Below are 23395 nucleotides of genomic sequence, written 5' to 3' on the forward strand. Positions count from 1 at the left end.
CCAGATTTGTTAGCAAATATTGGAGAAGGCAAGTTGAGAAACTGGAGTGGAAAGAACTGTCAGGAATTGGGACATTCTGACAGGGAAGCCTGCCTTTGCTGACCTCTGAGAAGGAGTTCTGGTTTGTACTGGTATTCACTTAGGCGAAAGAGGAATTTGTTCTTGAAAACATCAACCAATTGCTGAACTATTCTTCAAATGGCTAAGTGGCCCTCTTATGTATTCCCAATAGCATACGGTACTTACCTTGTTGGTCCATTCAACACGTGACAGTTACCTTTTTATTAGTTGACCACTTCCTCTTTAGAATGGAGGGCAGGAATCATGACATTACCCCTTGTTGTGTCCCCAGCACCCAGTAGAGGTATGGGATGTAATAGCTATTTGATAAGTATTTGGCTAATAAATACATGAGACATTCTGTTGACCCTAGTAAATACCAAGCTTCTATATATCACATGCACACAGAACTTTGGTGATTTCTTCCCCTCTTGCATGCTGAACACCCCTAACCTAGGAGATCTAGCCTCCTGAAAAGAGTTCAAACTCACAAGATTCTGAAGCAGATTTAAATCTTGGCCCCAAAACTGCAGCACAAGGCTTTAAGATGTCTGTTTGCTTCATCTGCCACCCTGTTGGAAGCTAGTGTGGGGTCGGAGGAGTAAAACATCTAGCAGGTAGTCTTGGGTTTTAGTAAGTTATGTGCAGGGGGAAAGAACTTTACTTCTCGTGTGAAGATGGCAAGAAAGAGTAACTAGCTTGGGAGCAGTGAGCTCTGGAGAAGAAACTTTCTAGCTTTCCAAGTACCAATTTGATGGAGCCCATTTCTATAGAGGCCTGCATGTTGGGGCCTTCTGGAGAAACATGTGGTCCCTTGGGAAACAAGGTAGACATGGGTCCTGGCATGCCCTGTAGGTGTTCTCAGGCATCACATCTAAGGACAGTGGGTCTTCCTGTCCCTAAGTGCCCACTCTTGTCTTGGGCTGGAACATGCTGACCATCGTTGTGGAGGCATGGGGTCTGTCTACACTCACAGCTGGAAAGGCCCACCCAGGGCTCACCACTGTGCCTTCATCAGAGAGAGAGAGAGAAATCGGAAGAGATCTCCCCCACCCCATGGCCACGTGACTGCTGCAGAGACACAAGAATCACTCCTGTTTTAGAACACAAATACATAAATTTTTAATCTGCGAAAAATACAAAATGAAACCATGTACAAGTTATGTACAAACTCTTTTTACAAGACAAGAGAGTTATCACTGGTTGTTACAGATGACAGACTTGGGTAGATCATTTCAGAGCACCAGCATTTATTCTCTCCACCAATTCCTGTTAGGTCATAGTAATAAAAATAATAATAACAATAACAACAGCGATAATAATGGCAACGTGCGTAAGTTGGAAGGACAGATGAATGAGCCACGCTCTTTTCCCTTAATGAACGGGTAGGCTGAACTCCGTGAATGTATGTGGTTTTTTTTTTTGCTTTGTCCCCTGAAGAAACCTTGAGTACAAGGTTTCCTTTCAGCATCTGGGTGGTGGGATGTGGGCCAGAAGTTTTAAGCAGGATGTGATTGGGCCACCTGGGAATGGAACATTTTTAATTACAATTTGCAAACAGACCTTGGTTTATGTTTGAAATGTTGCAGTTCTAGTCAAAGGTGTCTCAGGCTTTACTCAGCAGAAGGAAGGAAAGGGGAGAGATCCTCTCTCTGGAGTGGACGGCAGCTCTGGTATTAGTGTAACCTTGCTGGCAGGGTTCCCTTACTTGCTGACTGCCTTCTCCATTGAAATCCCATGGGAGGAAAGATCTGGGTTGCTCTGGCAAGCCTGAGTCAGTGCTATGTGTACATTTCCATCTACTATTCTAAACAGTGGGGCCTGGTAATGCTTCCTAAACAGAACACACCGGGGAGCTAGGGCGTCATGTTCACCCCTGGTCTGAAGAATGGCACGGGTCGGAGAAGAACTAATAAAGAAGCCCTACCGGAGTTAAATGGACCTAAAGGAAACCTTTCTGAATGGAAAATCTATCCACTTTCACCTGGCCAAAAAGATCTCCCCTCGTGCTGCTTGTTCAGAAAAGCCACCAAAGGGAAGTGGTCCATAGCATTTAAGAATCCTAAATCCCAACCTGCCGACATGTGTGCTGTTCTGTGATGGGCTGAGAAACAATGGTGTGACATGAGCAGGGGAGTGTGAAAGAAGATGCCTACCTCATGAGCCCGCTCTTTTGGATCCTTTTCCAGAAAGTGTGCCAGTGATACAACCCTCTGTCCAGCCTCCGTTTCCCATGGCAACCAAAAGAAGAACTACTGGTTAACTGACTGTTCGCTCATGACCGCCCATTAGCTCGAGGGATAAAGACAAATAAGCATAGCTCCTTTCCTTGTCCAGTGAGTCATTTTACTTCTGAGTCACCATCCCCAATGCCCTTCAACTCCAATCTCATAGATGCCCCTCTTTTTATAAAATTCTCTAGTTTCCCATTTTCCTGATGTTGGAGTATCCTAGATATCATGTCCTAAGAATAGGCCTCTTAACGTCTACTTCACTTTATTCCTTTTAGCCCCTAAAAATACGGTCATAGCCCCTAAAACAGTCCTCTGCCAGCTGATCTTGCATATCTATACTTTGTCCTTTGGAGACCCCATCCATTCTCTGTGCTTTACAGGTACCTCCATGCATCTGACTCCCAAGTCTACAAGGCCTGTTGAAACAACTCTCCTCAGCTCCAATTTTCCCACTCCCTTTGCCTCCGAGGAATTCCTTTATGGAAGGCTTTCACTTTCTTCCAATCTGGGTGAATCCAATACAATAATTCTTAGTTGCCCGCAGCCTCCCCTTTCTGTCTTCTTTTCTTCTTTCTTTCCAGTTCAACATGATTCTGCTCTCAAGTTCAGAGGAAGTGTTCCATTCACAAAGAAACTTTTCTAAACGATTCCTCCGATAGCCATTGCCCCAACATCCAGCTCAAACAGTAGCCCTTGCAATACCAACCAAACGTCTGCAACAATTAGGATCCCATACACTTACTTGCTATTTAGTACACACACTTATTCAAAAATTATTTACTGAACACAAATCTTATATAACATGATCTCTTTTATATATGGAAGTCTTGTTTTCCCAATTAGGTAAGTAGGCTGTCTTTCTCTAAAAGTCTTAGATGAAAGGAGCAAAATGTAGCTATTCAATAAATAATCTATTAGCGGTTACTGATTAACATTCCCTACCCTGCCACAAACTAGCTCCTCCCTATTTTTAGACCTGGAAAGTTGCTCCTTTAATTTAACTAATCCTCTTTATCTTTACTGGTGGAACCTAAATCATCTTTTCTCTGGAAAGCCTATCCTGCCAAACCACTTGAAACCAGAGTGTGTCTCCTTGAATTAATTACTATCATAGTGAAAGGTGGTACTCTAAAGTTAGTGTTTACTCTTAATTTTCTCTAATGGCTCAGTGAGTGCTTTTTGTCTTTTAGTTGGATTATAATCTTGTTGACAGTGGTACCTATATCATCCTCATTCCTTAAATCCCCTCTATCCCCTTTACAAATATTTATGGAATGCTAACTCGTTACTAAGCCATGGCCACTTGATTATCTGACAGGATGACTTATTCATGGGAATTTATAATGGCAGTTCTAGACTATTGACTGTGGTCTATAATTTGTTGATGGCCTGGCCCGTATTCTACTATAGTAATGTCTAGAAAATAGTATGCTTGGCAGGTTTAAAAATATATGAATATCTATTCTTTCTCTTTAACCTACTTTGTGAGTCTATTGCTGACCTGGTAATTCAGTAGTGCTTTGATCAGAATGCCCCATGGCAGGGAGCAAGATGTGTAAGGGAAGGAGGTACTGCATGTGCTGAACTGTAGACTTGCAGCGTGTACTCTCTAGAACTCCATGCTGCTGAGAAAATGTTTAGCTTTGTGGGCCCTCTCACAATGACTTCCAAAAACCAACATCTCAAAACTTTTGTAGGTGTTGGCATCTACCACTCTTCACTCCTTTTTGATGGTTTCCTGTGATTGTCTATATCAAGTCCCAACTTCTTAGTTTGGCTGTTAAGATGATCTACTTTCTAGCCCCTTACAAAAACTCTTCATCTTAGTCTCTCTCAGCTCCTTTACACAAACTTTTCACCGTAGATGAAAAGATCTGTTTTGAAGTCACTTTTCTACTAATGTGTCATGGCTCATTAAGTCCGCTCTCCCTGCAATGTCCTCCTACCCATATCTCTTCTCCAGTTATCTATTTCCAATGAAATACCATTAAGTGTTAATATACCTCTGAACTCCCCACTACCCATACAGTTCAATGTAACCTCTTCCCCCTTTTCAATCCCAAACACTAGTTCTTGACTCTAGTATGTGTCCCTAGCTGATGGTGCAACTGCTGTTTATATCATTTTGTTTTCTTCCCAGCAACTTGAGGTCTGATCTGAATTTGGCCTAACTTTAGATAGGCTTTCAGCCCCATTTGCATGTAAATAAGGGAGAAAAGGGGAAGTTCTGGTAGAGATTGTCTAACACAACATTCCTTCCCCAGTATAAACAAGTGGGGCTGTGATATTAGAGCGCCTCAGGCTGCTGTAGGTTATGAGGGACTGCTCTTTGGACACACAGGTTCCCTTCTCTCTGTGCATGTTTTAGGCAAGCACACCATAGGAATAGCAATCGGGCTCCACAGTTTCTTGGGAGATAAAATAAAAAATAAAATTTCTCTGAATTGTCTTATTTTTATGGCAATATTGAAAATATTAACAATGGGTACTGCTTGGGCAGCAACCAATCAAAACAGACTCCACATAAACAAATTGACGGCCCCGCTGGCACAAAGCTGGCTGGAAATCATTGCTAATACTACTTTCATAAATAAATCTAAAGGGTCTCATCTCTTTCTCAAATGAATATTGCATTTAAATGTTAAATCATCTCTGCTGGAGAGAGAAAAATGCTCTTAGGGAGCATGGGGTGAGGAGGGGAGGGACAGAAAGGTAATTTACCACATAGGTTCTAAGTGATTTCTCAGTTCTTTTGCTTAAGAGGGTGAGGCAAGTCATCGTTAATGAAGGCTCTTTCAAGGACCTCTGTGATGCGTGATTTTATCACTATTCCCAAAGCATTAACATAGGAACAGACTTTTTAAAATGGACCAATTCTGCACTCATACTCAATATCCAAGTTGAGTGGATTTGCTTAGTCTCCTCAGAGTGAAGGTGGTTCACATCCTAGTCAACTGGTGTGATACTTTCTCTCTCTGCCTCCTTCCCTTTTTCCCCCTCTTCCTCACTTTCTTTCTCATCCTTCTTCCCTTCCCTCCTTCCTTTGCTGAAGTTCTCTTTGGCAGAGAATGAGATCAAATTAGAATTCTGAGTTTAATGAGTTAAAGAGATGGATAGTATATTAATGAAAGAAAAAAATTAAACAGAGGGCATGGAAAGAAGTTAGACTAAGACTGATCCATGTGGGAAAACATAAAGGAGGAAAACTATAGGAATTAATTTGGGGATTGTGAGCCTTTAACTACATACTAGGAATTGGAGAGGGATTAGAAATGAAGGGATTAACTGAAGCTGGGCCTTGGATCAAGAAAAAGAGCAGGCAGGGATGAGATTGAGAAGAAAACCCTAAGAATACACAGAGCTATCTGATCAATGTATTTCAGGCAAATTTGAATTTTGAAATTTGCATCTTGAACCTAAGGAGACTCCAAAATGAAAAGCAAGATGGGGATGAACCTAACTACTATGAATCCAGGGCAGAAAAATGTACAGTACCTTAAGGGCAGGATTATTGCTTGAATGACACAGCAAGAAGGACCATTATTCTAGCACAGGACAAGATTGTCTCCAAGGCCTTGGCCCTGGGGAGATAGCTGCTTCTATGGTGCCTTTCCCAACTTACATCTCAGAATATCAGACATGAAAAGGACATTAGAGTCATCAGGATTAACCACCTCATTTACAAATAAGGCCTGAAACTCAGAGTTAAGAAATATCCAAAGTTCATGTCTAGTTCTTCACAATTGTGGCTCTTGAATCCTCGGATTAGACCCTAAGTAGGAAAGTTGGGCTCTTTCCCCTTTTAATATGAAAATATCCCCAATTCTTTATGCTTCTTTCCAACCCTAACCAAACAGATCAAATTTCCTGTTTACTTAAAGTCTTCAATTATATTACATACAAATTATATCATTATATGCCATGACCTATGGAAGCAAAGAGCTCCAGAGTGTTCCCCAGCATACCTTAGTCACAATCACTTTTATTCAAGGCCCTTTTTATCAATCAAATTTGTTCAGACAGAAATAAACGTTTTCTAAAAGAGAAAGGTGATGATGGCGGTGATGCATTTGTAAGTAGGGTCTTTGACTCTGTAAATAGTCTGTTGTTGAGTCTAGAAAATGGTTTCTCTAGCACCCCAATGAGGGATGGAAAGTCAAAGCTTCGTAGCATGGACTTTACCAAAGAAGAGCGTCATTTATCTATGTTGGATTTAGACAGAAAGGAGGATCTGTAAGAGTAGAGGTGGGATGAGGAAACCTTTGGAGCAAGATATAGAAACAGATCAGGAAGGTCTAGCATTCATTGAAGACTTTCAATGGTCTTACAAATCTTGTTCCTGATTCCATTTCACTTTCAACTTCTCAGATACCAGTTTTTGCCAAAGTTGCTACCAACCAGTCATTTTATGTATCTCCTAAAAAATAAAAAGTGCCCAATTTTATGGTCCAGAACAATTCATTATTACAAAGATAAAACAACAACATGAGCTGGCTACTCTAGGTTAGAAGAAAATGGATTACTACCAGTTTGTTTTTTGGGATTTATGAATGAAAGTATGCCCTTTGTTTTGGGTAACCATCTCTGCCATTATGGGTTTAAAAAAATGATTTTGACTTAAATATCTAGCCATAAATGAACTTGAGATGGAGATGGAATTTGCACTTCTACTTCCAGAGTGTCACGGTATGGAAAGACTGAGGGAAAAGAGGTGCAGTGGGCGTGGAGCGCTGTGTTTCTCAAATAGAAGATCATTTAAGTGGCTACTATTGCCTGCTAGAGGAGACAAAATAGATACGACAAATTGAAGATAGTTAGAGTTCATGAAGGAAAGAAGAGCGTGGACTGATTTTAGAGTTCATGAAGGAAAGAAGAGCGTGGACTGATATGGATTTCGTAAGGTGACTACAATGCAAAATCATTATGTGAAAGAAGGCCTAGCTTTCAGGAAAATTTAAAAAATCTCAGCAAGGGATTAACCCCACAAACTTACTTTACTTTCATTGGAAACCAGGACATATTTATATGCCTGAATATAGACTGTTGATGTCATTTTAGTCTACTGAATAGACTAGTGGTTGATTATACGTAGTTTTGCAACAACCCAATTAGACATACATTATATTCACAATACTTTTATAGAACTAATTCTACAAGATGTGATGACAAAGTAACCACAGTCCGACAAATCACTGCAGGACAATGCCTACAAGGCGGAAGCACAGCTACATTGGCTCTGCAGGGAGTGGACAGAAGTGGAAGCTCTTTGCCTACATTGGTAAATTGGAGTGCTTAGTGGTTATAGGTTTTCATGGCAATTTCATTGCTTTGCTCTGATCAGTTTCACTAATATAACTAGGTACCACAGGGTCATGGCCTAAAGACTTAATGGGATAGATATCATGGATCTTTGGGGGCTATTTTAGTTGTTTGATTTCTTCAAGTGTCCACAGTTTACATTTTTAAGAAAATAAAAATCACTATCACATCCATGCTTTTCCAGAGACCCTGATGATTGTATCAAAGATTGATCATTTTAACGGTGAAAGACTTGTTAAAGTGTTTGGAAGATAGCAGGTGCTGGGTGACTGTACACTGAGCATGCAAGCAACAGCAGAGCCCTGAGACATTGTAATTGCATCTGGTGGCTAGAAAAATCTTTTGGCCACTGTTTGACGTGGCTGATACATTTGATTTCATTGCTGGCAATTTTCAAAGGCCTTTTCTACCAGTTCATGTTCAATGCTTTCAATACTTTCTTGGTGGTTATTCTTTAAACTATTGTAGCAAGTTTGTGTGTTTTGTCCCAGCAACTAAATGAAAGCCTGCAAATCAAAATCTGAAAATATTCTGGCTCATAAACAGAAACTCAGTTAAAGAATAAATGACATATTCTACTGTTAAGTCAAACTATATTCATTGGTGATTACAAACTTTGAGGCTAAAAGCTCTGAGACTCGGGGAGCGGGGAGAAAGTCCACCAGACTCTTCCAAAGTTGAAATTATTTGCTTGGGTGATTTGGAAACATGAAATGAGTGGTGTAAGAACATGTTGGAATCCTCGCCAGTTGAACAACAAACAGAGCAATGTCTTGTGTGCACCTTGTCTTCAATTTCCACATTCCAGGCGTGTTCACAAACCTCCTGGCATCATTAGTTGGCTGGGTACACCTGATCTGGCAACTGTAGAAAAGCTGCAAGAAGGTCTTCCTTTTAAATATATGAAGAAAGGGATAAGAAATAGAGAATGAAAACTGAAACCAAAAAGTATGACTTTCAACTGTGAAAATAAATGTTTCCATTTATTAAGAGCTGGTGTCAATGCAGATCAAAATACACACCCATCCAGGAAAGGAACAGGTATTTACCTACCCTCTTTTCTCTTCCTTTTTGGATTTACTAAAATACATGTTTACATAGTTGGACTATTTTTTCTAAATAATCCACTTCTCTTAATTACAATTAATTGTGGTGGTGACCATCATTCTCCTCAAAGAAAAAGAGAGAAAGAAGAGAACTATGTATTAAGGAGTCTGGCCACTTATTCATTTTGATTTTGCATTGTTCTGATATAGGGAAGATATTTGACAATGGAAAAAAAGAAAAATATATTTTCTTTCTAATAAATAAAAATAATTTAAAATGCTAGAGGCTATACATGACCATTTTAGTATGTTCATTTATAAATGAAATCATTTTCTTTCCAAAATACATGGAAGCAATATTGAAGGCAGACAAAGAGAAAGATCTGTCTACTTTAATTTTCTTGCAATTCTTGCTTATTCTAATGTTTCCACCAGTGATTCAGCATGTAAGAGGAAGAAAAGTCACGTCACCATTTATGAAGTTTGTCAGGCTTTAAAAAAATAGTTCTCCTGGGAGTCAACATTCATCTTCAACTTCTCTGATTGGTGGAATCAAGCTGCTTGTGGATTTATATTGGTTGATCTGGTTTGCCATGTGGGTGCTCATGGGCTTGATTTGAATGTTTCTGGGATAGGCATTATCCGGTTCATCTGTAAACCATTTCTTTTCTGCTAAAGGGCAAAATGGATAGAGAACAGAAGGAGAAATGAGAAGCTTAATTAGTCCTAGGTTAAAGCCTTCGGAAAGTTCATTGAAAAATGCAAAAAAGTAATTGAAAGAAGCTGACAGTGAGTACTTGCTAAGAGAGACAGGAGAACCCCAGAAACTTAAACCTACCTCTGCTGCCTATAATAAGTCATGGCCCAGGTGTGCTATTGAACTTGGAGGAACTATATGGATGGACCCCAGAGAATAAGGAGAGGTTGGGAGATGAACTTTGGCAATGTCCCCTGGAGTGACTTTAGTGGCCTGAAGAGATTTGGTGGGGAGAAGATCCTGAATATACCAATATACCTGAATATACCAATATATATTTCTCAATATATATGGGGCAAGACTTGTGCATCCATTGACTTGCGAGGAACATAGAAGAACATGGTCTAGAATCTTATGCAGAATCACCTCTTCCCAGCCTTTACTTGGTTTTGCTTGTAATAAATAAAACTTAAAGGTATATTTCAACTATATCAATGTTCTGTTTTTTTTGTAGCTGCCTTTGGGGTCTTAAGATAAGTCCATTGAATTTGTTGGCCAACAAGAGTGACAATCAGAATATTGACTGATGTTTTAAGAGAATTTTGAGATGGTTTTTATTTCAAGAAAGAACATTCTGTGTTGGCATAAAGTTATGAAAGGAGTTCCTAGAAGCAATACCTTAACTGACTATAATAACCTAATTGTCCACAAGGGAGCTTGGTGAAGTCTTGGCTTTTTATTTCCACCCTAAATCCAGAAACGGTAGAGAGCAATTGTTGAGTCAGGGTGTTCCAGGCCAGGGTGGGAATGATAACGGTCTAGCATCTCTTAGCATCCCAGGACTATTCTAGAAGTCTCAGCCCTCATCCCTACCTCTTTCTAGGATAGAAATTTTCTGGGAAATCATTCATGTGTATAGATAAGGACTGGGAAAATAAGACATTCTAGTTTCAGAATCATATGCCTCATTTTAATGACTGAGGAAAAGAAATGGGAGAAAGCTTCCCTCCTCTGCCCTCAAGTATATCCACTGCTTTAGAGACAATGGCCTCTCCAGTTTCCATTTCTCCCTGGACTGATTTATTAAAGAAAATGTCTCCCCTGGCTTGTTGGCAGAGAGCATGTGTGGCGTGTGAGTAAATGTGCACCCACCGGGCAAATTAGTTATAAATTACGCATCTCTGGTAAGCTTATAACCACTCTGCTCGTTGTTCCTTGGACGATACTTTCTCTTGCTGTTTCAAGTGTTCTGAACCCTCATGGCTGAAGCTGAGGTGTGCCTGGGTGAAAGCCTTGCTCCCCTTTGTTCAGCAGCTCCATTTTACCCCACAGTCAACTTGCTGCCTCTTGGATGTCTCTCCTCCCCCCTTTCCTACTTTGGCTCTCTCACCTATTATAATTAAGTTCACTTTGATTTGAACAGATTGGACGATAGGAATTCATAATGTTACATCCTCACAGTGAAGCTAACTGATTAAGTGCTTTAAATTATTCCCCCTGACAGAATGATAAAGTTACAATCTGTTCTGAGATGATCTACAGCTTGCCAGACTCCTACAGCTTCTTTCTACATTCATTTATCTTTTTGTCAAGCAGAGTTTTTTTTTCTTCCTAAGCTTCAATTCCATAGATCTTTTAAAGTCATCAGCACATCTGAATTATTAATGAGGCTTTAGAGGCAAGACTCCTGATGGGCTGGTTAAAAAAGGTTGTATAGAAATCTGGGACTGTGTACACATCAAAATAATTTCAGCTCCATTTAAAAAACCATTTAGTTCAAGTGTGACATAGATGAACCATTATGCATTTGTGGAAACCAATTTTTTGTGATCTACGATTAAACTAACCTTTCAGAGAGGAGTAAAGTGTGATGGTTATCATGTTTTAAAAGCATTGCCAGGCTGCTGAAACAATTTCAAACTATGACTTTTTCAGATGGTTTATGGGTGAAGATGATTTTCAGAGGAGTTGGGTCTAGTGTTTGCATTCTGTTTGCTTGAGCTGCCCTTGGTTTTGCCTATGCCATTAAGTGGACCGCTAGGTTGGAAGGGAAAGTGAATCTGCTGATGGAAATGAGTAGGTCTTTTGGGCAAAAGACCTAAGACAGCTGCAATTTGCTGAAATTTTTACAACTGCTGCAGAGAATAATTGTTCAGAATTTAGTCCATACAGTTCAATTCAAAGTTGGCATTTTGAACTTTCACAGCACAGAGAATATAAATTTCCTCAAGCTCGCTGTAAGAAAGGGAGCATTATTTTCTTATTTCAGCTTCTCTCTTCCCTTTTAAATTTTGTGCCAGGAAAAATCTTAGTAGACCAGCCCCCTATTTTGGCCATACAACTTTAACACAAGTAACCAGTTGTGTGAAGCACATCCTACTGAGCAGTTGGGGTTTTCATTGTGCCTGGCACCAGTTTAATTCTGGAGCCTCTCAAGACATAAACGTACGTGTTTTTGAAGAACTGATTAGATGGGATGTTGGTAAATGGAAATATACACTTCCCTGAGTATTTTACTGATGTGTCTGGTGGCAAAGTTATTTTATGAAGTGATTCTGCCAAAGACTGTCAGAGGAGCGCACACTTTAACGATTCCCAGGCACTCAGCTTTGGTGGGAAGCACTCGAAATATAGCCATGACCAGTTGCCTTACTCAATCTTGCCTTCCAAAGAAAAAGCAGACAATGAGTGGTTACAAGACTGGCCACGAGGAAGAGGCCTCAAAGAAGGAATTCAAATTGTAGGTGAAGTGATTGAAGATAAAACCAAAATCCTGAGTTCCACTTGCTCCTGCTATTGTCCAGGGTTCTTCCTTTTCATTTCTAGTATCATGAGAGGAACAATCAATATGGCCAAGTACCTCCTCACTATCAGGGAAAAATACGCGTATTTGTGGATAAGCCTCTCGAGGATGAGAGGCTTGATGTCATTACTGTGAGTACAATGTATGAACTTTCAGAAGTTTCTGCAATGTGCCAGATAGTGGAGTGAGGGAAGGAGTGGCATTCACAGTCTGTGGCAAGTGAACTAATAGAGTGAAATAAAACGTGGGGGAAATACTATGAAAAGATGCGGGTAGAAGAGCTGACACTGCCATTGGGAGGTGTCTATCGAAAGCAGCCATGATCTGAACTCTCTAAGATGGACAAACAATGAGGTGTAGGCCAAGGATTTGGTATGGACAATCCTTTAAGGACAAGCTCGCCTGGCTCTCTTGCATATTAATTGCACGACCCTTGAGATGTCATTAATTTATCTTAGCTTCGGTTTGTCCTCTGTTATATGGGGTTTTAAGAACTTCCTCATATTGTTGCGAGGATAAAATAAGCTAAGGCGTATAAAGCATTCACTACAGGGTCAGATACATGGTTTGAGTGTTAGTAGTATTATTAATATTACTTGGGGCTACATAGCAGGTAAATTCATTGACTTCTGCCACTTCCTGGCTGTGTGGCTTTGAGCCAATCTGTGGCTGAGATTCCTTGTCTTTCGACTGAAGCACCATCTTCTGCTGAGGTTGTTGTGAAGGTTAAATGTCACTGTAAGTAACTTGCTTAGAAGATGCCTGGTCCATAAAATGTGCTAAGGTGCTACCTTTTAGTACAAGGTTAGCATTGATGTGAGCGCTCTCCTGTGCTAAAGGACTAGATAGGGATGCAGGGTACCTTTCAGGTATGGTTTCAAATGTTGCCCTTCAACAGAGGAGCTGGGGTGGAGAACTGGAATGTAGAAATTTGGACACTGGCCTTAAGAATGTAGACTGTGGCAGTAGAGATGACAGTGGAGAATTTGCCTGGGGAGTCTTCTTTTGGGAGTAAAGGAGAACAAGGTACGACCTGGCATTATTTCTGGAGAGTTCAGTGCTGTTACTTTTTAGTGTGGTACCTTTGTGTTCTGAAATACTGGCTTTCCATGGTCAGGCACCCTGCCCCACCTGAATATCATCAGTAATGTCCATAGCTAACTTGTGGGGTTCAGGGTCAGGATTCCCTCCTGCCACCCAGCTGTGGGTTAGCAGGGCTCTGCTGGGAATGGGCTGTGGCAGGGAAGCCCCCTGGGCCCCACAAGGAGAGAGACAGGCTGTAGTGTGAAAACTGAGCCTCTGGGCCAGCTCTGTGGGTTGTCAGTGCTGAGGGATTTAGCCTTTACACATGACTCCCCAAAGAAGAATGCAGAAAAGGGGAGGCAGTAATGACACAGCAAGTCATTTGGAATAATTGGCCTTCTTCTTGCTGCACCATAAGCTGAGGTTTCTGGAGGAAAGGCCTGTAGGGAAAAGATTCCACTTGGATAGAGAGAACAGTTGAGAACAGAAAGGCTAAGGAAGAGCGTCACCCTTCCAGGGCGATGCCCTGCGGTTTCACGCTTCTCATTTGAGAGGTAGCTTTGGGCTCTTCCTGTGTCTGCAAAACTGGATGCCCTCACTTGGCCCCACCCCTGCCTACTGACCCCTTTCCCTTCCATGACTATTTGATAAAGATGAAAAGCATTTGTTCCAGAACCAGAGCACTTCCCGTTTATAAAAACTGTCCTACATCTTGGCAACTTTCCACCGGGAGTCTGTTTGTCTCTTTTGACTTAAAGTCTCATGTTATGATTCACTGGGCAGAGCAAAATGCCCCCTCCCAGCTTCCCCTAAGGTCCTCAACCCAGTCTACATCCAGAAGGCAGAATCTTCACTCTTCCCTTTTGGGTGGCAGTGGATAAATATCTGTTATCTCCCATGCAATGAATGTGTATCATCCCTTTGGGAGATAGTCAACCAGTTTAGTGACATATGCCCATGACTGCTTCTTTCTTATGTTATGACAAAGTAGGGATGGACTGAATGAAGCTGATTGAGACATTGATTTTTATCCTGTCTTGACTTCCACGGGCCCCGAAGTTTTTGTACTCTGCTATTTCTCCTTCAAGGGGCCTGTCACTATAGGAACCTGGCAGGTTGATTTAGTTGTCTCTGTTGGGATGCAGACACCTTTAGGCTTTTCCCACCCTTAAGAAGAGCCAGCCAAGAGATTTCTCTGGCCATCTGGGATCTTGACAATGCTGGCAAGAGGCTCAGTCAGTCTTTCTGCTCACTGAGCTTACTTGACTGTGTTGCCTTCTTAGAAGCTGCAGACCTGGCTTGAGAAAGCACCAACAACACTCAGCAGCACCTAGGAACACTCTTCTTTTTTTAAATAAGCCAAGGAGGATGAGGACAGTTTATAAAATGATTAAAGGTGTGAAAATGTTTACCCTAAATTTACTGAGCACCTCTTTTAAGTAAGGTTCTGGGTCATTATTTCTAATATCCAGGACAGAATTTGAAACCTCTCCCAATTTTGGTAAACAGTTAACTCTAGGTATAAGAGTCCAGCTTTCTCTTTATTCACTTGAACTGACTTTGGGAAGGACCAGGGGTAGCAGTCATTAGGGATGTTGATGATTTCATGATCATCTGAGTATGGGCTGGAAGGCTTCACTGTGCCTCCTGGTCTACCAATTTATTTAAACTTCACCTCTTTCAAAGCTTAAAGCAAATTGGACTTACAAACTGTATCTCTTCCAGAATGTGCAGATCTTTGGGTTTCTAGCTGTTGTTGTTGTTTTTTTAATGCACATAATTTTCAAAATAGCTTTCACTTTCTCCCTTTACTCTCTTTTACTGTGGGTGGGGTGGAGGGAGAGACATATCATGAGAAACTTGTATGTCTCCTCCCAGGTGAGCAGATGAGCACCTGAAAGAGGAATGGACAGTCTGGGGTTGAATGGAAAATAAGGGAGAAACTTTTTACTCTGTTGAGCAAAGTATAATATATGCGTTTAGGCTAAGAAAGCATGAGTAATAACATTACTATTTCCATTATCAAACATATCATTACCCAAGGACAGTCCAGTGTCAACTATCTAGCAGTGGGACTCAATCCCAGGCCTGATTAAAGTCCTGGAAAAATCCCAAAACGTCTTCTCATGTCATATTCTGTTCCCACTTCCTTTCAGTTATAATATCATCTCATCAAAGCTGCCACCAGATTGTACATAAAACGCATTTTGGATTTACTTCTATCTGCCCAATCTCTGGTTGGGATTTAACAAATGTCTGAAACGCTGGTTGGCGGGAGAGATCTGGGTCATACAAAGATGGCATCACCAAGTAACTGCGCATGGGCTCTTTAGTTGATATGTACAGGTGAACAGTTTTAACCTTGGGGCTCTGTGATCAAATACAAAGGAGACCAATGCTTTTGCCATTAATAACCCTCCTGCTTTAAATGGAAGGGACGGTAAAATATTAACAGAGAAGCAGGTTTGCCAAATGGAATAGCTGCAAACGGTTTTCAGAAAAGTCTATCGACTGGCGTCGTCACTTAATTTAGTAGGTCTTGCCAAGATGAACACAGAGATGTGGACAGACTGATGGAGGGATTGGGTTGGGGTAGTGGCAATGGTGGGGTTAGGGGAAGGGAGTGAAGGAAGCTCGGTTTCTTGGTGGGAAAATGCTTTGGGACTTGGAGCAAGGTTCCAAGGTGGGCGGGGAGGCCACGTGCAGATTTAAAGGCAAGCCAGATGGAGAGAAGTTCCCCCCAAATCACCCAGCCCCAAACCCGAGAACACCAAAACAAACTCTAAGGGGTCTAGCGATAGCAGCGACACAGCCTCATTGCGCTGAGCGATTTAGAAATAGAGGAAGGAAGAGAAGAAGGGCAAGGGAGGGGGCAAAGGGGGAGAAAAAGGAAAGCAAACCAAAAGAAAGAAAACCACAAACAAAACCATAGAAATGAAAATAAACAAACCAATAACAGAATAAAATTTGTAACTCCTTTTTTTTTTTTTTTTTTTAATTTCACAAAAGTTTTCACAAGGACAATGTTATAGAAGAAAACCCCCAGCAGTGGCTAGGTCATGCAGAACCATTAATTGTCATACCTTGGCCCATTCTAGTCATCCTTGTTGCACTTTAGAGAGAGAAGTAAGCTATGTGAGTTTTACAATGCTTTTAAACTGTCATATTTTCTGTTGAGCACTTTAACTGGCACATTCTAATAGTTATAAATGTTCTGAGGGCATAACTTTATAACCTCCTTTGCAAAGGATGCATGAAGAGGTCTCCATGATCCAAAACTAGGGGAGATACATATATATATAAAACTATGTAAATAGTTATATATATATAGCTATATATATAGTTATAAGAATATATAAATCAATATATATAGGGACAAAAATCATTCGAAAAAAAATGTCCAGTCAAAAGGCTTTTTAATAAACATGTAGACAATTACTCCCCACCCCATTAGTGGTTTGAAAGCTGCACTGCCCCTGTCTTTGGTCTGGGAGCGGGCGTGGAGGTTGAGCCTCACCATTTTGTCAGTAAAAGTGCTTGTCAATTCACACAGCAAGCAAATCTCCAAAACTATCATGCTTGGGGAAATAGGGGGTCCAAAATCTAAACCCAAAACATTCACCATAAAAACACCTTTTGAGAGATGGTACCACTGTGACCTCTTTCTCTTCTTCCCCACCCCTATTCTGCTCAAAAGAATTTTTTTGAAAAGTAAATATTTCAAACATGTATATACCATCCTAGGGCTAGCCCAGCTGTACAAATGTAATAATTTGGTTGTGGTAGAATTGGTCAATTTTAAAGAACTACTCTACTGTCTTGAGCATGGTTTGCATGCTTAAAACACCTGCCAACTTAGAAAAAAAAGAAAAGAAAAATATAACTACACCAAAATGTATTTGGCTCCCTGTTTTACTGCTTTTGTCCCTCATCTCATCACAAGGAGCAGTTCTCTGTTATTTTCAATCACCTGCCTAAGTGAGTTGGCCAAATTAAAGAAATTGAGGATGAGGAATTTCTCCCACCAGCTTTCTGGTCTGAGATGCTGGCTCCACGCAGCTGTGCCCACAGTTGAAGGCAGCGGGCTTTAGTCTTTGTCGAGCCAACTGTGGCTCCATCCTCCTACATTCTGATTTATTTAGCATCTCGGCTCCTAAAAAAAACATGAACCCCTGCTGGGTTTCTCTTCCTTGAGTTCTACCATTGCCTCAGCTCTTGCTCCAAACTGGCACTGGAGCCCTAGAAAATCAAACAAAGGGGACTAAAAAGGTCCGCTGAGAATGTGTGGAAAAATACTTGCTCTTTCCTGAGCATCATTTATTCTGTACATAAGGTAAAGCAATTCACCTTTTAAAAGATGTAAAAAAAAAATCCCAGGAAGGCAATTTTTAATGACTTACGTCTGATATTTATGATACATATGGCTTTTCATCCCAAATGTCAAAAGTGAAAGGAAAAAATAGCTATTCATATGGCGGCATCAGGAGACAGAAAAACAATTTCAAATGCAATCAAACCTCTTTTTACTTAAATAACTGGAATTTGATCCATCCGTGAATGGAGTACTATTCTTTTCTCTGCATTAAGGTAAGACGGTTCCTATGAACTCTCAAAGGAAAAGATAGCTTTGGGACTAAAGGCCTTGGTGAGTAACTGAAAACTCTCTCGTGTTCTCTTACAACAAGCAGGTGCTTAATAATCATCTACACAAACGGTGAAAGCCTTTCAAATGCTTTGTGAGACTCAGGCCCAGAGAGTGGAAACAATCGATATGTTTTCACTGCATTCTGTTTGCTTGTTTCAAATAAATGCGTGCTACCTTGTTGTGTGTGTATAAAAACGACAACAAAAGGAAAGGAAAACAACAACAAAAAATCAAAACCCAAAGCACCCTGATAATCCTGATGAATCAGAATAAACTTTTCTTCTACATTAAATAAACTTGCTTCGCATAACTGACATTGCTCTTAAGTGTTCCTCTCTAATCTGCGAACTCCTTCCTGCAGTGAGCTATTTATGTCTGGAGCATGCCTGTGGGTTATTTTTCCCCTAGAATCATAAATAACTTTTGGTCCGTCTGCTTATTTGCTGTTGTGTTCAAGGGTTTTATGGTGGTGAAATAAAAATGACAACCACATGCACACTATCATACATATGCAAAATATGTGTAAAAAAAGGAGGGGGGGAGAAAACTACAAGGGAAAACAGGGAAGTTACTGTTGGAAACACCAACTGGGAAGATGAGTGGCAGATAACAGTTTCACACACGGTGGCAGTGGATACAAATATCAAAGCCGCTCTTCCTGCACGTACTTCTGTTTGTCCCGGGACTCCCTGGACTTGGGGCGGTTCTGTCTGTTTGCCGTGGATGGGATGGAGTGGACGGAGGAGCTCTTCTTGCTGGAGGATTGGGACGAGTGGGAGGAATGGGAGAGGCTGGCTCGGGACTGGCCGGCGTTGTGGTCAAACTGCATTAAGCAGAAGATCAGGTCCGTCGGCACAAGCTCAAACTCGTACGGGGGGTTAGTGATCACGTACCTAGATGGAGAAAGCAATGACAGTGACAGTATGAGGACAAACGGGAGGAGAATTTAACTCTTTCTCTCTGACAAAAAGAACTGCCTGAGTCTGGCAGAGGATCTGGCAGATGGACTTCTAGCAGGTTCAAGATCTTTAAAGTTATCTTCAAAGCTTAAATAGAGGAGCCAGTCATGGGCTTGCAGAGGTGCTGATTTACGAGAAGCAATTGAAGGAGAACCACATTGTGCTTCGTATAGTCTATGTGTACCTTTTAATACAATGTCAAAGTTAAGTTCTGATCTTCAGTTGCATAACCACCTGAGATTTCAGTGAGCACACAGCAACTTCACCCTAGAATTTTCTTAGAATCCCAGATAGCTCAGGACTTTTGATTTCCATGATTCAGTATTTTCTTTGACCTTTCTCACTCTACCTTTCAAGAATCAATCTTTGGTGGGGTCTTACTGAATGGAAGACACTTCCCTGCCTTGTTCTTAATATGATCAGGCTTTCTCAGTGACTAAAAAAATAACTTTCACCTACAGCAGTGGTTTTCAAAGTCTGGTCCTCAAACCAGACACATCAGCATCACCTGATGCCTTGAAAGTATACTACTTGGGCTCCCAACCCACATCTCTAGCATCAGAAATTCTGGGGATGAGGATTGAGCGATCTGTGTTTTAACAAGCTCTGCAGGTGATTCTCATGCTTGCTAAAATTTGGGAACCCACTAATGTACAACAAAGTATTCTCAATTCTGACTATACACTGTAATCCCTGGCATTAGAAAAATCATATATGTACACCCACATCTATACTAGATCAGTTCAATCAATATTTTTAAAAATCTGCCCCCCCCCATCCTTCTAATATGCAAACTAGTCTGAGAAATACTCATCAACAACTTTGTTTACTGGGGTGTATTATATAAGCTCACTGACTTTGGTAATGCTAGGATGAACTTTTAATTTTTGCCTGTTAGGAATTTATTTTTAATGCAGATTAGAAAAATATAACAAGCACACCTAAACTGTTATTAATGTTCTTAAAAATTAAAAGTAAAAAAGGTGAGTCAATTAAAAATATATTAAGTAAAAATGTAAGGTTCTAAGATACAGCAACAGAACCATTTATCTTAAATACTAGGAAGGTGAAATATCCCTATTAGGTACCAATAGGTGGTCCCAGTGGCTGGAGTCTGGGGGAGATGCTTCTATTCTGACTTTTGTTATTGGCTGATGGAGCAGTTCTATAAAACATGAATTCTTTCCACCTTTATATCAGCTACTAGAAATGAAAGTGAAAAGCTTCCCATAACCTCTGAATTCAGTGTAAGATTTAACGCGGGCAAAATCGCTTGCGTGTCGGGAGCATGATATACCCTGTTGCCATTATTCTAGGGGACAGGAAAAGCCACTGATGTCTCTGCATTGGGTGGGAGGGACCATAGCAGGGGCAGGTACTCACCTCTTTGTGCACTGACTGGGGGTGCTGAGGTGGGCATCCCTCAGCCGGTAAATTCCAAAACAAAGCATATTATATGTTTTCAGGGCTTTGCAGAACAGATCACCATAACAACCGCCGTCCTGGGAGACAAAGAAAGAACAGGCAAATATTTTTATTTCCGGAAAGTAAAGCACAGGGTGAGGATGAGGAGTGTTCATGAATGCTTGTTTTGGCTTCTCTGGTATAGAAGAGTCTGTGCCGAGGAATGAGGCTGACAGAGTCAACCTGGTTAAAGGCCTTCACCCCATATTGCCAATTTTAAGGATTGGTTAGAGGCGGGTCCCTCTGGTATCCAGGTTTTCCAGCTGTAGAAATAGGAGATTGTGCCTGTCACCCACTTTAAATGAGGGTGTAAAGCTTGAAGGTCTCAGATGTATGTTCAGCTGAGGAGAAGAAACCAGCTCTGCAAAATGGTGATTTATGTTTAGACCCAGCTCAGCCATCACCACTGTGATCTGACTGTGTTGTCAAAAATGCCCAAGTGATAATTAAAATCACCACAAGGAGAAAAGACCTCACCAGGCATTATGGTGACAGACTCTGTCAGGTAAGGACTGTGTGAAAAGCACAATTTACAGACCTCAGAGATGGCAAGGGTAGAAGAGAATGTGTTTCCCCAGGAGCTGCAGGGCTGTGGGCTGAATAGCTGGGATTCACAGCTCTAATCATTTCACAATCACCTTCCAAGAGTCTGGGGCCTGGCGTGGAACGTGAAAGCAAAGTCATTCACTTGGAAACACTGGCTGCATGCAGGCAGGAGGCTTCAGGTAGGCATTATTATAGGAAGGTCACCAAAGAATGACTTCTCTGGGAATAAAGTGACTATTTCTCCTCCTGGTAACTGGCATTTCCATATGGGCATATTAGAGGACACACATGGGGCCAAATCTTGCCATTACTCAAACTCCTAACCCTTTTAAAGTATACCAGTAAGTTAAATGATGGATTAAAAAGAGCTACCAGCTATGGGAGTTGCCTTTTACAAAAAAAAAGTTTAGTCCAACACAGGTCCCTGTCCATAACCAAACTAAAACGTGGCACAAGTCAGCATCTGTGTTTCAGAGGAAAGGGAGAATGTGGCCTTTTCTTGGGGTCCTTTTCTATTGTTTGCACTTTCTGGGGACACAATTCTTTGTGCAACAGGTTTACTCGTCTTAAAGACTCATAGCTCCACCCCTTAAATGCATTCATTGGGGGGTGGGAGGAGGTGGCACTGGGGATATGGACGGAGGCCACTTCCGCCTACCATGTGCCTGGTCCAGGCTGGTGCACTGAACCCAAAGGGAGGAGTGGGTGATGGCGGGCAGGACTTAGGGCAGCCGCAGAAAGTAGATAAACCTTCGCTTGCAATTAGAAGCTTGAAAGGACACACGTGAGATCTGGTCTGTTGGACTGTGGAATTTTGATGCACACGACTACCTGTGGTGCTGTGAACAATACCAGTGCCTCGGTCATATCCAGACCCCAAAATACCAGATTCCTGGGGGCTAGGACTATGCTTTGAATGTATAACCAGGGTGGAGTACACAAGCTAGGCTAAGACCTGTGGAAATGGTTCTCTATCTTGGCTGCAGGCTGGAATCACCTGCCTCCTCCCACCTCATGTTAAAAGAAATCTGAGGAAAGCACCAAGAAAGAGGGACTAAGCCACGGGCTCTGAACCCAGGTACAAAGTCCAGATAGTACTCAGGCTCTCGGAGTCGGTTTCCTTAGAACACCTGGTAGTAGGACCTACCTCAAAGGTTTCCCATGGGGATTAAACTGAATTACCATGTATGAAGCACAGTGACTGACACCCAGTGAAGAAACCATAACTATCACCTCTTCTAGTTATTTCCCATCCCACAGATGCCTAAATTGTCACCGTCTGACCTTCATCCAGATCAAGCTTTTTGCAAACCACAGGCTGAGGTGACCCCTGCACCACGAACTCACCCCCAGGTCCGCAAAGGGACCGTCCAGCAGTGCTAGCTGGGCCACGCGGCAGCGGTCCCGATTGGCCAGCGTCTGGGGGGTGCTGTAGCCCCCTCGAAGTGCATTCTCCTCGGCAATCAGAGCCTCAAGCTCTGGCGTGGCTCCTCCAGTCACCAGGGTCCGTATCAGGGTAAGGATATTGTCATTGAAGTAGGTCTAGGGGAAGAGGGGGGAAAAAAAGCCCCTTAAGCCAAGATCCTTAAAGTCACAACATCCGTCATCCAAATGACAACTTTTCTTGGTGTCTCCTGCTTCAAGTTCTGGCCTGTCTCTTCAAATAATTTTCTGTGGGAAGTGAAAAGACAGCAGCCTCCAATTATGCCACTCTTGTCTCCCATGTTTGGCTCTGCTGCGAGAGCCTGCCTTTTAAACATCAATTCGGGAGCTGGGCTGTACTGAAGGACTTTGGGTGTGGCCATAATTGGTGCCAGGAGGGATGCAAATCCTGCTTCCCCTCCTCAATTCGGATGTGTCCAAGGCTTTGGACCTGAGTAATAAAATGCAGTCTGCCCAGGAGGCTATTCCGAGCAGGACTGCTCCAGAGGCTGCGTCCCGTGTGCCAGGAAGTGACTTCACCCCAACAAAGGCAAAACTTCTCTGTGTTGGGATGAGATACCAAGAGAAACACTGAGGCCCTACACAACCACTGGTATCACATGCTTTAATAACCCAGAAGTCTCTAGCAATTAAATATGTCAGATAAACTTAGAATGGCATGGAAGTGCCAGTATGTGTATTTTGGGTTTTTTAATAACCTTAGTCTGGGCAAATGCAGCTTATTAAACAAGGTTCCCTCTAAGTGTACATTTTCCCCACATCTAAAACGTAACAGGTCTGTCAAAGGAACAAAAGAATGAGAGTAGAAAAAATGAGTAGGTTGTCAAATAAGCTCAAAAAAAAAATTTGTCATCCAGTCTAATTTGAGAAGCCAGGGTCAGAAGAAATCACAAAAGCTAACGAAAATTAAGCTAAGTTTTTCCCCGTGGCTTTTGAGGATGTATATATATATACCTTGGGAGTAGGTTAGTAAAGACAGTTACATTTCTATTTCAGCAGTTTCTTAGTCCGTTTACTTGGCGAAGCATGGGGGCAATAAACCAGGGAAGGAAGAGTTTTCATTCCCACTTTGCCATCACTAGTTCTATGTCTGGGGAAGTTGCCTAATCATTCTGTACTACAATTTTCTCTTTCATAAAATAGGCATGGTCATTAA

At 41.6% G+C, this 23395-nt stretch overlaps 1 protein-coding gene across 6 annotated transcripts in view; it reads right to left on the reverse strand.

The window, feature by feature from the left end:
- Window positions 1-1157: 1157 nt before the first annotated feature.
- Window positions 1158-23395, reverse strand: part of KCNMA1 (potassium calcium-activated channel subfamily M alpha 1) — a 766236-nt gene continuing 743998 nt past the window's right edge. For 2 of the 6 annotated variants that reach the window (XM_058299114.2, XM_071215879.1), the window contains 4 exons: window positions 22144-22338; window positions 20170-20288; window positions 18496-18720; window positions 1158-9328 (listed from right to left, as the gene is read on the reverse strand). In XM_058299114.2, the coding sequence (XP_058155097.1) occupies window positions 9307-9328; window positions 18496-18720; window positions 20170-20288; window positions 22144-22338 (561 nt within the window). In that variant the 3' untranslated portion in view covers window positions 1158-9306. Of the gene's footprint in view, window positions 9332-17690; window positions 18721-20169; window positions 20289-22143; window positions 22339-23395 lie in introns of those variants that run through there. The other 4 variants (XM_058299113.2, XM_058299110.2, XM_071215881.1 and 1 more) reach the window with 3 other exon arrangements.

Source organism: Dasypus novemcinctus, chromosome 6 (assembly GCF_030445035.2).
Source record: "Dasypus novemcinctus isolate mDasNov1 chromosome 6, mDasNov1.1.hap2, whole genome shotgun sequence".
In the NCBI taxonomy this organism is placed as follows: domain Eukaryota; kingdom Metazoa; phylum Chordata; class Mammalia; order Cingulata; family Dasypodidae; genus Dasypus; species Dasypus novemcinctus.